At 33.4% G+C, this 16,698-nt stretch overlaps 1 protein-coding gene across 1 annotated transcript; it reads right to left on the bottom strand.

The window, feature by feature from the left end:
* Positions 1-2,223: 2,223 nt before the first annotated feature.
* Positions 2,224-12,183, bottom strand: Syt4 (synaptotagmin 4). Its single transcript, XM_004855253.4, has 4 exons — positions 11,274-12,183; positions 7,725-8,539; positions 6,189-6,309; positions 2,224-4,945 (listed from the first exon to the last, which is right to left on the bottom strand). The coding sequence occupies exons 1-4, from the start codon at positions 11,305-11,307 to the stop codon at positions 4,638-4,640; spliced, it is 1,278 nt and encodes a 425-aa protein (XP_004855310.2). The 5' UTR covers positions 11,308-12,183; the 3' UTR covers positions 2,224-4,637.
* Positions 12,184-16,698: the final 4,515 nt, after the last annotated feature.

Genomic DNA, 16,698 nt, shown 5'->3' with positions numbered 1-16,698 from the left:
AAGAATGTGATGGTATTGGGAGGTAAGGATTTTTAAAAGATAATTGCTAGACAATGAGGCCAAATAGTTGTGCTGAATGTAAAGTGGCTAATGTCTGTATTAAAAGAGGAGATTAGGACACAAGTATATACAAAGAAGAGAATATCTAGAGATCATCTGCAAGCCAAGGTAAGAAATCATAGAATAAATCAACCCCAGTGACACCTTGATCTCAGTATCCTAGCCCCTAGAATTGGGGAAAAAATGTACCTTGTTTTACCCACTCAGGCCATGACGTGTTTTGAAAGCCCTAGCAAACTACAACATCTATTGTTTTACATTTTTCAGAGTGCAAGCATATATTTGTTTTTTTTACATTGTCATTTTGTTCTTTATGTTGTTTTCTGTGTACTTTCATTATAATTATTTGAATAAAATTATTGTAGAAATGATACTTAGTGACATACATCTTCACAAACACTGCACTAACATTTGACTTAGTATATCATTTTCACAGTTTTTTGAAATACATTGAAATTTTGCTTTAGAATGTTCGATTTTTGGTTGTAACAAAGCATCTAGAATACTGCATATATCTATTAATATGCATGAATAAGAAAGAAAGACATCAATAAAACAATAAAGTAGGTTAACCAAGAAATGGATTTCAATGATTCAAAAATAAAGCATTTCTCATAAAAGAAACAGTATTTACTTGCTCCTTAAACCCCTGGATCATTCATGCTATAGCATCATTAATGGTTTGCAGGTGTCCTAATTCATTATGTTTATTTTTCTCTTTTCTATGTATTTTCTATGTACTCTGTTGTAACTTAAACCTAAACTTTTTCTGAAATGCTTACTTCCCTTAACTTCACCCTTTCTTTTTCCATTTCCCAACTGTCTCCAAAATGCAAATGCTAACCTCCGATAAATTACCTAACTCCAAAATGATAAAAACAAATATCTTCCTACCTGCCTCATAGATTTTCTGGTGAGGTTTAAACATTAAAATGCATATACAGTGTGATGTGAAATATAGCTGTAAGCTTTTAGAAGAAGTTGGAGTAGGAACAAATATCAATACTCATTTTAAAAGCCTCACAGTTTAATTTACTAGATTTTTTTTGTTTCTTTAGACCCAAAGAAATTCAATACACATTTTCTGAAAACCAATCTCTATAAAGAACTAATGACTTTCAGTCCCATCCCTCTGTGCAATTAGGACATTTTGCTATGGTGAAATTATTATCAGTCCTTTTCTAAAGAGGAAGACAATGAGAAACACAAAATGTTTAAAAATAACAGTGATTACACAGCTAGTAGATGCTCAAGCCAAGATTTGTATCAAAAGAGTCTAAATGTGCTGCTCATACATTTATCCATGAAGGTATAGGCAACATGAGAGTATCATTTTAAATAAGAGAAATTATGGTTTAATAAAATGATTTAATCAATCCTTATTTCACCAACTTAAAGATCTATATAATTTTATGTACTAGAAAATAAATAGAAATGTTCCTGTTAATCTAGGAAAACCTTCCCAGTTCTTAGATAATAGAAACCATTGGTTTTCTATTATGCTGTGATTTAGACACATAATCTATCTCAAAACAATAGTTGACATAGTCATGACCACTGAGTTGGTACTGATATTCAGTATGACACTGAGCTGTCATTGCTTCATAAAATTTCCAAATATGAGTGCTTAGTGAAATAGATGATGGTTCTTAAAAGCTTTTAGTGGAAAACCCATATGCATTCAGTTCCTGGTTCTATCACTTACTTTTTAAATATCTTGAATTAAATAAACAAACGCAACTACAAACGAGGGAAATACTTTTTAGCATTGTCAGTATTTGCTGAATATCTGAGATTATCATAAAAATATAAGGTTAAAGAAGAAAAATATATGCTATAAAACTATCTTAGAACAGGACTATACCATGCTATATAGAAAGCAGAGACCTGAGATTCAGGTAGCCCTAGGCCCATTCCATCATTGACCCTGTGTGGTTTTAAATAAATACCATTGCAAGATTTCTCTTTTCCACCAGTAAATTTTAGGAATATTACCTATATTCTGTGTTGTGCTGTGAATTGAGGTGACAAAAATTAGAAAAAATGCTTAGTCTTTACATTAGTTAATCGCCATCAGGTGATCTATTGGGAAAACTTGAATATTCCGAGAGCCATAAGAGAAGGCTTATTTCAGAGTCCATTGGCAAGAATTCTGAGTTGAAATGGGTTGGGCAAAAGCAGCAATTTATTCATGTCTTACAAACATGGTCTTACAAACATCATACAGAGCTGGCACAAAAGAACAGACACCATCATTTACACCATGCTTTCTTCCAAGTCACTTCTATTGAGCTATAACAACAGAACAAGTCAGTTACTGAGTTACACAGTTCTTCAACATGGAAACCTCCCCATTAGGGTGGTCAGATTGGCTAATCAAACAAACGGTTAATCTACATGTCAATACAGTGCAGGATTTGTAACAGAATTCAAGATATTCACACTGATATTGTAATAGATTATAAAACAGTACAATTTTCAGAAATGACAAGATTGCGAATCTCCCTGCCTGTTCTAATAACTTTCTTGCTTTTCTCCTCTCTTTTCTTAAAACCAATTTCAAACAGTTTTACTTCACTTTTCACATTCAAAACACTTGAAATATTAAAACTAAAAACTATTTACAAATTACTCATTGTAATTTTAAAAGTATGTGTTGTTGGTTTTGTTGTTCCAGTTTAAAAAACAAAATCACCCCCTTCTGATAAACATGACACACCTGGTACCACCATTAACCTCTGGCTGTTATGTAGGGTTCTTACAACTGACACCTCATAACTTTACAGAGGCCCAAAATATATTATTTCTATGGCCTATGATCCCAAGCATACATAGCTAGAAAGGCCATTTGACTTCTCCAAAGTCCACTGAACTACAGTCCATTTATGTTGTTTTCACAGAAGTGCTGAGCAAATCAAGATGCTGTGAGATGACTTTGAAGTGGAATGAAGACCATAACTGGGGAATATTCATTTTTTAATCCCAAAGTCATCAAAAAGCACAAAAAGAAGTTGATTTTCAATCTTTGTACACATAGAATGTAATACATTTTCTTTACACTAGGCATAGTCATAAAAAGCATGTATAAGTTGTTAGGAAAATGCATTTTCATAGAATTTACAAACACTGTGATATCAAACACATTCTCAAAAACTGTTAAAGTACTGACACAAAACCTGACTTGAAATGTAAATTTTTCAGTAGACTTTATTCTTGCATATTTAATAATTCAGCTGTACCCGAGTTTTACTCATACTTCTCTAAAAACACAAATATAGTGACATCATCTTTAATTAATACTTTCCAAATAATCACAGGGTACTGCTTCCCTCTAATAGGTTTTGAATGATCCTTGGCACTGGAAAACAGTACAACATACAAGTCTTAACTGTCTTATACACAACAGCACAAGACAAGTTAGTGTAGAAAAGATAGTGAAAACCACACTTTCTTGTGCTAATTTCACAGCCTTAAGTACTGGTATATGTTGTGAACATATGGAAATTATGTTAGGCTTACTCTTTAATTTTTAGTCTTTGTTGGTTTCAATATGGCAATGTTTAACACATAATGGGTTTTTCTTTCATTACTGCTTCTTTTTTTTCTTTTTCAAACAGCTTAGTCTTTTCTCCAGGAGAGTAAATTAAACAAAAACTTACATGGCCATGCCCACTCTAGGTACAAAGGATGGCCTTAAAATTATACTTGCACACTGTACATATTTCCTACAAGAAAACAGTGTTTCTAAATGAATTTCTAGCTGAAATTTATTTCTTTATCGACTAGCTAATTTGACAACTTCACAAAAGTAAACAAGAATTTCTTAGGCCACGCTGAGACTTGTGATAGGCAGTGAATAATACAAGGCCATGGGTTTTATGTGAGGTTATATTTTACATTTTGACTCACATGTAACCTTGGGGGGGGATCAAATTTCAGCCACAGTGTTCTCAACTCAGCCCTTTGAGAAAATGATTTCTCATCCTATTCACTGTCATTTTGAAAGGAATAATAAGTTTCTTCTCTAATGATGAAATTGTATTAAATAATTACAGACTAAAGAAAAATGACCAAATATTTTTATATGCAGGACAATTGTTTGCACATGACATCATTAATAAAAACAAACTAGAGAACATTTCTTTAGTATCTTTGGATTTAAAGAAAACTATTTCCCCAACTTGAAGAAAAATTGATTAATTTTCATAAGAAAAGGCATGTTTATGATCTTTTAAATCTTAATCCCTCAGACTTCCAGTGACATACTCATTTCTGAAGTATTACCAGGTCTTTGGATTATGGTACAGTGTTCATAAAAAGTTAACCTATACCTGTTTATATCATTGGTAATCTGTAGTGGAAATTGAATATCTTATGAAAATTTATCCAACTTCTCTAATAAAGGGGGAAATCATCACGATACACATTTATAGTTACTTTCTGGTCTACAATGTCAATCCATTTCTAAACAAACAAAAAAGAGCAGCTTGTATGTCACAAGCTTACAATCACATGTAAGAAAGAAAAATCCTCCTTGCCTAGTAAAAATCCTCAAGTTCCAACTCATGGCTAGGCTGCTAACCATCACAGAGCATATGCCACTTGGCAATCTGTCTCCTGGGGAAGTCGCAAATCTCCTTCCAGTGTTCCCCACCGGTTCCTTCTGCTGATGCACCCAGGATCAACCGCCCAATTATCTCATTTCGGGACCCCCTTTCGGAATCCAAAACCAGAAATTCAACACTTATATCTTCAAGCCCCTCACAAGGAATATCAAAGACAAATAGTTCATTAAATACTGCATTGGGGGTGCACTTCTTCACATGAGTCTTCTTTTTGGAGATTCTCTTTTTGGCATGGTACAGGTTCACTTTGACATAGGGATCTGCAATGGTATGTAAGAATTGTTACGACAACAAGGCTGAGTTACAGAGGTGTTCGCAATATCACTATGCCCTCACAGATTATGGCATGCCAATGCAAGGTGATTACAGTGGAAATGAGAGAGAACAAATGATAAGTATGGATACAATTTGGCTTTTACCTTATTAACACAAGTAAACATAAAAAAGAATAGACAATCGAAGAGAAAGCTGTTCTAAACTAGAGGCTAAAGGAGATAGTACAATGGCAGAAAAAAGAGATAATAAAAATGGGAAGAATAGAATATTGCGTGAATATATTCTAGTTACCAATAATTCCTTCCATAAAATTAGATAGAATTGCATGATTTGGGGTAAGTCTATGTCTCAAAATTGGCTGCTTTTTTTTTCTTCTATTGAATGGAGATTTGGAATCCACAAGTAAAATCTTTAGGCTTAACTTTGCTGTGGTTCTTCAGTCAAATGATTGATTAGCTTTCTATTTGTCAGTATTGACTTTCTCTGTGTCATTGTTAGTGTGTAAATTTTATGTTCATGGTATATTGTCACATATTTAATTATTTGACTTAGCATTTTTTCATTGCAGCAAATGTTTTCATCAACAAATAATAATGATACCAATAGATGATTTTCAAATGAAGCATGTATTTCTATTTTTCATAATGACCCTCAAGGTAAGTATTATCATGTACAATTTATATAGACTTTAAAAAATATGATGAAAGATACTATGTTGTGAAATAGAAGACTTAGGATTTCAATTTAGAACCCATAAATCATGTTCTTTCTCACTTTACCATGCAACAAGGTTTTGATGTTTTCTGTGAAATTAGTGAAAAAGTTGAAAACGAATTGTTAAAATATTTACATGAAATATTAGAGGAAAAATAACAAAAATAATCAAAGAGTATGTGGTAAGTGGAATTTTTAAAAATACTAAAGTTTTAAAAATCTTCTGAGACTTTATTTTCTTCTGTGTACTTTTGCCAGTGGTCTTTCAGGTATGCAATCAGATATATAACTTTCACAAGCTTTGTCCCTAGATCTGAGAACTCAGTAGATTCTTCCTTAGTGCTGATAGCACTGGATGAAATTATTATTTTGAAAGTGAAAGATAAATAATCACATGACTTGTGATTGAACATAAAAATAAAACAAAACCAGAGTCAAGGTTAGGTGTTAACTATTTGTTCAATACACTAACAAGCTAAATACTGTATGTAAGTATTTCAAAAGCATTCTTACCTGAAAGTCCAGACACGTCAGATTTAGGCAGATGTCGAGCTTTCAGGACAACCACAGTGAGAGTATTTGTAGTAGACTGATAGCAGAGAGAAATCAACAACTCGCCCCGTCCAGAAGACTTCTAAACAAAGAGAAATGCAGTATAATTAGTTTTATTATTTTTTTAGTTTTGAAGTTTGTTCTTTCATCAAAAGTTTTATAATAATACAATATTGTTGCTATTTAAATATGATGTTCCTTGTATTTTTATGTGGTAAGTAATCTAAGTAACTGAAAGCTATTTTGCTGTGCTATCATGCCTAAAACCACGTCTTGCCATCTTGTGGTGTTTTTAGGTACTGCGGTATTTAAAATTTAAAGTGAATTGGCCACACCCATTACTTACCAATGTTTTAAGAGGATTTTATATTATATTCCACACAAAGGGTATTTTTCGCTTTTTGATGACTCCTATATTCTTCGAAATTATAAATAATAGAAGCGTAATATTTTAACTGGGTTTGTATAAGATCAAATGACTCATTTTAAGTTTCATTTGATTTCAAATTCTTTAGCACTGACAATAGCAGAATTTGAATTCAGGCAAAAGTAGATTTAATCTGACCTCTTGGCTCAAAGGTATAATAAAATAAAAGTTCTTTTTCTCTTCCTTACCTTCATGTATCTAATCCAAGGAACAAATTGAGTTTAAATTCTGGACAGAACTCAAAATTTTTAAAATATTGATTTTGGACAGTATCATAAGCCCTTCTTTGCATGATATATATATATCTATATATAGATATATATATATTTAATTTGTACTTAAAGACATTAAGTAAGATGAACGTGAGCTCAAAATATAAAACTTATTTGAAAGTAGCTTAAGTTAGAGCTTAGAACTAAAAATGATGACTTGGGCAGACTCTTAAAACCGCAGTATATACAAAAGCTGACACAGACTATCTATATGAATTATTACCCTAAGGGGAAGAAAAATAGGAGATAGCTATTGAATCCCACTAAACATCTGGCTATCTCAAAGTAGCTACATAATGTTTCTGCAATTTAACTTACATTAATTTCAACACTTAAAATGAAAGAAGATGGTCAACATAAGGTCTAAAGTTTTCTTCAACTTTAAAAGATTATGGTTTTTTAAAGGAACATAAATTATTATGTTCACTGTGTTCATTGAACTATGCAATTTAAACACAAATTATTCTGAAATACCAGTATAAAATCAAGTAGGTTCTGTATTAAAGTGGAAATAGGATTAAATGTTTTTAATAAGTTTTATAATTTTCTATTAATCCAAGACTACCAAGTAGTATAAATACAAAAAAGAATAACTCACTTTCTCTTATATAACATAGAAGGGAGCATTTATAATTTAATATGATGTGATGTAACCTCCTAGAAAAAGTTACATAAAAGGCAACACAACTTCCAAATGCTCAAAAAAAATAATTATTTCAATAGAACCTCTCTAGACCTATGTTAAATACCTACATTAAAGATTGTTTATAAATAATTTAAACACTCAAAAACAATTACCCTAACATTTCTCTTGATGATCTCTCTGTTCATTAACATTTTTCCATCAGACAATTCGATTCCTGAAAGAGGAATAAGGACTTCTCCAATGATATCATCTCTTGAAAACCTGTCAAAGCTCAATATAGTGAAATGCAAGGCCAACTCTTGGATCTGGGTGTAGGGGATTCCATAGAATGTGAAGGTCTCATCAAACGCTGGATCCAAGGTCTTTCTTAGCACTCTGGTTTTCACTTTATGCTTCTTCTCTGGGAGGATCGTCATTTTGATGTAAGGGTCAGAGGTCATAGACTGTTCATCCATGGCTGGCAGACCACAGGCCTCCTTGATGTTCACTACAAAAGCCTTCTTCTCAAAGTTGTACTCTAAGGAGAAATAGAGGGTACCGAGCTTCTCTTGTTTCTCTTCCGAAGTAAGGGAAGTGCTAGACTTTAAGCTGTCAGGAGAAATTGCCTCTTTTTCTCCTTCCGAAAAGAGCTTTGGGGTCCCGTTCTCCAGCTCAGAATTGCTGCCAGCTTTGAGGTTTGTTTTGGGAAAGTTGCCATTGAGATCTCTCTTCTCTAGATCAAGATGCAATGAATTCTTTGGCACAGCAGGCTTATTCTTTATTTCATGTTTGTCATCTCCTCCAAACTTCTTTTTGCTATTTAGGTTTTCAGGATAAATATCAACTCCTTTTAGCACGTGCACAAATTTGTATGGAGGAGTCTTGTTAGACTTGGATGATTTTCTCTGACAGCAAATCCATGCAAAGAGAGAGACTGTGAAGACGAGGCCAAATGCACTGAAGATCCCCACCACCATAGGGATTTCATCTGAAAAATCAAGTGACCAGTAAAATACATTAAAGGAGCAGAGTGGCGATATGCGCCTGGAAAAGTATAATAGAGCTAGTAATTATTGCAGGTTGGACAGATTGAATTACTTTCCAGCAGTTCTGGACATAAGTTATGTGCACATTTCACATTAACTTCAAGTATCCATACAAATAGGAAAAAATACACTGTGATAGAAACTCCTTTATTTCAGTAGCTTTTCATAAATAAAATGAAAAGATTAAACTGGGTCTCCATCTGACATAGTAGGATGCTTAATAACCTTGATTTCTTTTTGTTTTGTCATGTAATATGAGTCAACTATAACATGATAGATTGAAGCTAATTTTATTATTTTTTTTATTGATGTGTTGACAGTTTGGAAAACATCACTTCTTACTGAATATGGAACACTAAATGCATATTCTTCAAATACTGAGAAATTTTGGAATGTTTATACCTTTTTGTTTACTCAAGTTTGAAGCAGAAAACATATAAGGGCTCATTGGTTCACAGAATTTTAAAAAGGAAGGACTATCATCTCCCATTGTCACAAACTCATTAAAAATTTCCATCACAATTATGGAACAGTTATAAAAGAAATGTACATATATTTGGGGAAAAAAGAACAAAAAATAAATCCAACAGTATACTGATATTAAATAACTTATAACATTACAATATATTTGTGTATAAACCCAACATTTCTCAGACAGTTGAATTATGCAAAATATCATTTAATTTAAATAGAATAAAAGCAGAACAATGATTGTAAGTAAATCATCATTCCTTACCATGTAGTAAGAAGAATGAATCTTGGTAATTTAGAGTTCATTTTTATCCATAACTGATTTTCCCCTAGCATATTTCCACATGGCAAATAATAATTAAATTGAAATTGGCGTTATTTTCTGGAGTGAGGACACATTAAATCGCTGACATCAGGTGATATTGATTGTACATTAAGTTTATCATATTTGAAGTGTAAGCAGATTTCTCAAGCAAATTGTGTAAGTAAAAGCAACATTTCTTCATCTGGACAAAGTACATCAATTGAGTAACATTTAACATAAAGTAAATACAACTAATGTAATATTACCTATGTTTCATTCTATTTCAATTCATTTTACTTTAAATAGTGAATAATAATGTTAAAAGTCACAGTCAGGAAAGGGTTAAACATTAACTACAAGAAGACCAATCTTTTGTTATACCCACTTCTCAACCCCCAAAATATTTTGCCTACCTACTTCATAATCACAAAAACTGAACTCAAAGAATACAGAATTAAATTAATAAAAAATGAATAAATATATAAATGAGATCAAAAGCAAAAACAAAATAACAATGAAAATTCTGTAGTTTAATATTAGCAATTAACTGAAAATTCTAAGAATAAAATAAACCAGGAATTCTCCAAATAGACAAATACACTGAATTAGTGCTACAGGAAGAAGAAATAACAGCTAAGTATGACCAGTTAAACTTAGCATTAGCTTTTGAGTTTTCCCTTCAATTTCAATCTTCATTGGAAAATAGATATGCCCTCACTTCTGGACTCTGATAATGCACAGTCAGGAAGCACATGCATTAAGAAGCAGAGGCAATTTTGCAGGAAATGTAAGAAGAACAATAAAAGCAATTGAAAATTATCCCTTTCTAAGTAGGCTGATAGCCCATGCTAGACCATATTTTCACTTTTCTGGAGTCTGGATATCCTTAAGTATCTTATTTTCTGATTTCAATTCATGAGTTGGATAGAAATATCACAAAAATCAACCCAATCACCTAAATGAAAGGCTGCAAAAACAACACACTTATGAACATAATATCACAAACTCTTTCTATTTAATACCTACATCAAATGACAAAACATTCAAGATATCACGGATTGAACTTCTACCACTGTATTCTCTATCAAGAAGGGCTTAAGCTTTTGAGAGCAAAGATCACAATGATTGTATTCACTTTAATAATAATTATTTCCATCTATATATAACTTTTTAAAAATAACCTATTTTAAAAAGATATTTGTGATGTCTGGCCTTCGACATATAATTGGATCTAAAATACTACTTATTTACAAAGTACATCTAATCTTCATTTTTGAAGTACAGGAAGAGATCTCTGAAGCCAAACATTAGGTATAAGAAAAGGAGATCTAAACTGGGAAACAGAAGCCCTAGTTCAAGTTTCCAGCAGCTTTTAGCTAACTGTGTATCTGGCAACACTACCTTCATTAATCTGGGCTTCTGTTATTTCACCAGAAATGAAATACGCCGTACATTCTGCAATAAAGCATATGTCTCAAACCCTCAATATCCAAGTTGTCTCATGCCAGATTAAACTCTTATGTAACCACAGATGTATTTGGCTCCTAAGAAAATACAGATTTTCTACAAATAAGAGTCACCTACAGAATTCATGAAACCAGCATACGAACAACAGACACTTTTTCCTTAACTAAGCGCATGCTGCAATTTACAGGGCTACCTGAACGTTTAGAAACTTCCGGAAGGTAAAAATCGCCCTAAGAGAAGGCAGTTTAGAAAGAAAGATACCAAGAAAGGGAGAGAACACAGAACTAAGCCATGATTAACCGTTTACTGTTCTCACTTCTCTTTCAAATTAACTACCTTAAATCTATATCCAGCATCCGATAAGGGAGAAAAACACAGTTCACCTTGGAGTATTCAAGGAACAACTGCAGCCATAAGTTAGGTAACTTGCTTACCAAAATCTTCCCGGTTGGTAGAGATCGGAGCCATTTTTTGCTGCGTGCTCTGTCCGAGGTTCTGAACGGAAAACTCCCTGGTTTGATTCACTTGCCTGGATCTGAAGCGCCGGCTTTCCGGAGTGCTGAAAACAACAGCGCCAAGCCCAGGGGACCTGCGCCTGGAACAGGGAGGAGGCAAAGAGGGAGGTCCGCTCGCCCTCGCCCTCGCACAGTGATTTGCCACCGCTGTTCCTGTTTTGGCTCTTCTGAAACGCTGGTCTCTGAGACTCCAGACGGGGCTGCAACACGAATTGACGCAATCCTGACGCTACAGGGCTGAAATCAGCACCCCCACACCCCATTAAGCCTCTCCTTCTCGCCCTCCTTGTTTCCTCCCTCCTCTCTGGAGGATTCAGGACAGACTCATCAATTATTTTAACTGTTGGACTACTAGATATTAGCTTCGCTCTCCTTTGAGGGCTCAGAGACACGGAGATGCACCCTGAAATCGAGCGTTCTCAGTTCCCAGTACAAAAGTCCCCTGATCATCTAGATGAGGAAAAATGCATGAATAATATAATTTACAGGGCGAATTTAAAAGAAATAAGAAAATTTTGCATCAAATGACCCATTGTAAAATGCAAAAATGTATTTTTGTTCCCTAAATTATTTTTTAATATATTTTAAGTATATTATGCTTATAATAGTTATGGAAAACCCACTGCAAATTAATGTATTTGAAATGAGATAACCATTTTCCTACTATAATTATTTGCATTCTAGTAAATTATTAGTCTAAACATTTTGCTGATGGGGTTGTTCATCCTGGTCTCTACCATTTAATATCTGACATTTGACTAGCTAAGTACTTAAGAACAGAAGGGCAGAATCCCTTCTGTGTTCAGAGCAGAGAGACTGGTTCTGGAATGATACATACGATTCAAGGTCCTGACTTCTAAAAAGTCTGTGAAAAGCAATTACAAGAATGAGGCCAGAATCTAAAATAGTATTGTTTATTATTGGCTGTTGTAAAGGAAACCATTTTTTGAGTGAAATTCTCTGGAGTGATGATCAAAGAGTATGCCTTTTAAAAATATTTAGAAATGTATAAAGAAGAGAACTCAGGCTGTGACTCCAACTGGCACTTACTGCTCCACAAAGAACTTCATTGCTCGTATTCAATGAGGAAGTGACATTCAGTGTGCGCTAGCATGAGGGAGGAGGGGACGCTGGGGAAGTCTCAAAAAGCTACTGTACAAGTGGCAGGTTCCTGCACATTGGCAAGCAGTCGACCTGGACGTCAGTACTGTGTCTGGGGAGAAATTGGCTTCAGTCCTTTGCATCATGGAAAATTTTATAAACCAAAGTCTCTTCTTTCCCTTTCTGCTTGCTCCCCCACACTTGGCATTTTAACATTCTTCTAACAGATTTTTTTATACCTTACATCTTTGTGCTATGAAAACACACAAACTAATTTGATGCATGTAATTTTTCCACTGGCAGAGTTTGTGATAGTGTCCTTGTCATTCTACCTCATTCTGATCACCTGCTTGCTCAGTTATGCATGCACCTGGTGGGCTTCGTCCCAAGAAGTAAGCATTCATTCAATGAAATGCACTGTGTAATTTATGTATGACACATATTTGAGGAAGACAAAATATGTGTGTGTGTGCTTCATGAATATATGTTTTCTTGTTAAGTCATGGCTAACATATGGTTAGGCTTATTTGCTATAAACACAGTTTATTTTATATATGTTATATATGTTGCAATCTCATTAATTGTATCTTCAGATGGTAAAATGCTGTCTCAAACCTGTCATGAATATTTAAGTTGATTATTATTTTTACCAAAACTCCAAACTATTCTTAGCTGTCTCATTTCTGAAGACACACTGTGATAAGATTACCTTTTGCCTGGAGCTAATGCTACTATAGTAACTATTTCATTACTTGCTTTGTAAATAAACTAAAAATAAATGTTATTAAATTAAAATATCTGCAGTTTCCCTCACTTTTGTTTGATGAACCTCTCTTTAGCTGTTATCCACTTATGTAGACAAGCTCCTAGCATCCCCAGAGGAGAAGTGGGCCCCATGCACAGAAGATCCTATAAGTTTCTTATGATTGAGAATCATGCCCTACCATTATGTTCTATTATTCTTTTTTGATCCTGTAAACTAGAAACCAATTTGCTGACGCATGTATCTGACTCTTGAAGCATGAGACTTGTGCGGAGGGATTGTTGCTAGGTAACCACCTTTTGGCCACCCCAATCCCACAGCCTCAAACAAGTTCCTGCCCTGTGAAACACAGACCTCTCTGAATAGAGGGCAGTATTTACTCTATACTCTTTCTCTCACTGATAAATTGGTGCAGATTTTTATCTTACTTTTTTCTCTGATTGTAAATGACTACATACACTTTTAGAAACAGTAAACAGAATTTGTGAAATCAATTTAGTTTTAAGAAATCTAGTTAAATTTAAAAACTATTGATAACTCATCATATGATTGATTATTCTACTTCATTCATTTAGTTTATTTGCTTTAATTTAGTGGGTAGTTTAATTTATAAAGTGCTTTTGCATACATTAATGTATTTTGTATTTATTAATTCTGTGGTTTACTCTATATTTTAACATTTGTTTCTTAAAACATGTTATCAATAAGTATATTGAGAATTTTCTGCTAAGGAAAAGCAAATTTCAAATGATTTTGAAAATGTTACAATGATCTTCAGTAATCTTTACTAATACCTGATTAGTAATATAAATTATTTTGTTGGTATGTGGGTGGAGTACACTGAAGTATATGATAAAGGAAAAATATAATTGTTTTAATGTTCCTTTCATTCTATTAATAATGCTGGCTCTAATCCTAATGGAATAGATTTAGAATTCAAGCATAATCACGTTTAAATTCTGCAAGACATGATTTTCTAGTTTATATCATAGAAATCCCTTCACTATCCATTAGTTTTACTTTTTTTTGTTGTTTTTCTTCACACATTTACTGTGCAATTTAGCATCTTGTGAATGACAGGATATTGGTTAGCCCAAATTAAAAAAAAAATCTTAGATTCTTCCTTTTGTCTTCTTTCTTTCCACACATATATATTAAATACGTACTTTTCCTGGACTCTGGTCGAGTGAGGGAAAGTATACATTGATATTGGTCAAGATGATTGAAATGATATTTACCCTCATAGAGCTCACTGACCACAGGTAAAAATGACACCCCTTCCTATAGAACTGAAGAACATTTTTATTAGAACATAATCTGTATCTACTTTTTTCTATAGAGCTGGAAAAAAACTTATTGGGTCATAATTTGCATGTGTATATCTTTTGTCTAGTATTTACTAGAAAGCCTGGTCAACAGTAGTTCACTCTCACCATGCCTCTATCAGTCTATTCATGTTGACCCTTTTTACATAAATGGAGGTTCATTATAATTCTTACACAAAGATTGTACTGTCCATTCTTTATATTTATAACAACTTTTCTTTCCTTTGAAAATCAGTTTAAGTTACATATATACTGTAAAATTTTTGACTTACCAGAACTCATGGATTTCTTTTAACTTAAATTGTTAATAGGACTATTCCTACTTACATCCTTTAAGCCAGTTTGGCCTGTCCTTAATATTTATACTCACAATTCCAAATGTTAAAAAGTTTCATTAGGGCTAAATACCAGTATTTTATAGGACTGGGGCTTGTCTTGAAAGTATGTCCTTTAAATCAATCTTTCCAGTTCTCTCAACAAGAAACTGACCTACAACCATGCTACAAGCATTTCCTCTTTCAGTTTACCTTGAAGGGATTTATTGCTAGCTCTTCATGTTACACTACTCTTTTTCAGAAAAAAGTCCAAAACAGTTGGTTAAAAAAGTCTGATTATCTAAGTAAGCATAAAAGATTTATAAACTCCAAGGTGGTAGGTCATGTATTTATTTAAAATGATAGTTAAATGCATGCTTACAGTAAAAATACTTAAATAAAAATGGCCAAAAATTCATATATTTATTAAACAAAATGTACAAAAGTATATTAAAAATAGAATTAAAAACAAATTGAGCTAAAAGAAAATATCAAAAGGAAAAATATGTGATTTCATTTATAAAAAATATCTGGATCATAAAATAGCCTACAGATTTAAAGTTTGCATTCTAAATAACTTATAATCAAATTTATAAAGCAAAACTGTAGTAAATACTGAAGATAAATGGTATTACTTCTTCTATCCACCTGCAGATAATCTTACTTCCAGGTCTGGATCATTATCTGGGATAAGTTCACTGAATTGGCAGTATTCTTTTCCAAACCAATTGCATTGTCAGATTGCATAACTATCTCACAGAACTAGAATAATTAATCCTTAAAGTTAAGTATTGCATACACAGCAAGGGCAGGAGAAGCTGGTATCATGGAAAGGAAGCAGATACAAAGAGGTGTTCCTTGCACTGAGTGATGTTATATTTAAGACACACACTTAGTTCACCTTTGTGGGCAAGTAGTTTAGAAGGTAGGAAGAACATCATCTCAAACAAAATAGTTTTATTTGACACATGGGCATGGGGAGACTAAAGTATGTCTTACTACCCAACAATAGGAAGGATTCTTAGTGCTACATTAAGGAGAAAAGAGATCAATACTAAAATGAGCCTTATAGAATCATAAGTAGGCTGCAACTAGCTTAGTTTCTGAATACATAAATATATGTGTCTCCTGAAAAAGCAGCCTACTAGAAGATATATGGACTCAATCTGAAGAAGATATTTCCATGCAAAGCTGCTATAATTTTTATGCAATTTCTAATACTCAATCAAAAAATATCAGGCCTGATAAGAAACTAAATCAAGGATAAAAACACAATAAAAATAGGTCATAAATCAAGTAGATGATAAGATGGAGTTATTGATCATAATTTACAAGACTTGGATTACAATTCTAGACCACATAAATACTGCTTCATAAAATTAAGGAATGCATTTTATTTAGTGGAATCGAATCAATACAAGACTTGTGATTGTTAATTAGGTGGGCTTACAAAATCAGATGTGGACTAATTGACAAAGGCCATGTGCACACAGGAGAGCTAGTGGGCCAAGTAGCTGCTCAGTCCAAGAAGATGGAAGGCACAGGAGAAGAGAGGTCAAGGCTACAGAACCAGTGCAAGGTCAAAGGGAGTCCTGGAAGCTCACTAGAGAGTTGCAGGTGCAAGTCTGCACTGGGAGGGTGATGAAACTGGAGACATGGAGGCTGCCTACTCAAAGGCAATAGTAGCTAAGGACACATACACACAAGAAGCCTGAAGTTCCTCAAAACAGAAATACTTCCTTCTTTCTTTTTTTTGTTCCATCCAGGCTGCAAACCTATTGGTTGGAGCCACCCACAAATAAGGTGATTCTCCAACCCCTGCTCAGTTTATTGGCCTATAA

Source organism: Heterocephalus glaber, unplaced genomic scaffold, assembly GCF_053883595.1.
Source record: "Heterocephalus glaber isolate CG9 unplaced genomic scaffold, H.glaber_assembly_v1.0 deba00000331, whole genome shotgun sequence".
NCBI classification, from domain to species: domain Eukaryota; kingdom Metazoa; phylum Chordata; class Mammalia; order Rodentia; family Bathyergidae; genus Heterocephalus; species Heterocephalus glaber.
The sequence above is the reverse complement of the archived record's forward strand: the minus strand, read 5'-3'. Positions and strand labels throughout refer to the sequence as shown.

What these genes read in the sequence shown, in the direction of transcription:
- Syt4 (XM_004855253.4), bottom strand. Translation starts at nt 11,307, where the DNA reads ATGGCTCCGATCTCTACCAACCGGGAAGATTTTG. An exon ending in TCATCAAGAGAAATGTTAGG is followed by an intron (nt 6,310 to 7,724) that starts GTAATTGTTTTT and finishes CTCTTTGTTTAG; the next exon opens with AAGTCTTCTGGACGGGGCGA. An exon ending in TGACGTGTCTGGACTTTCAG is followed by an intron (nt 4,946 to 6,188) that starts GTAAGAATGCTT and finishes ATACCATTGCAG; the next exon opens with ATCCCTATGTCAAAGTGAAC.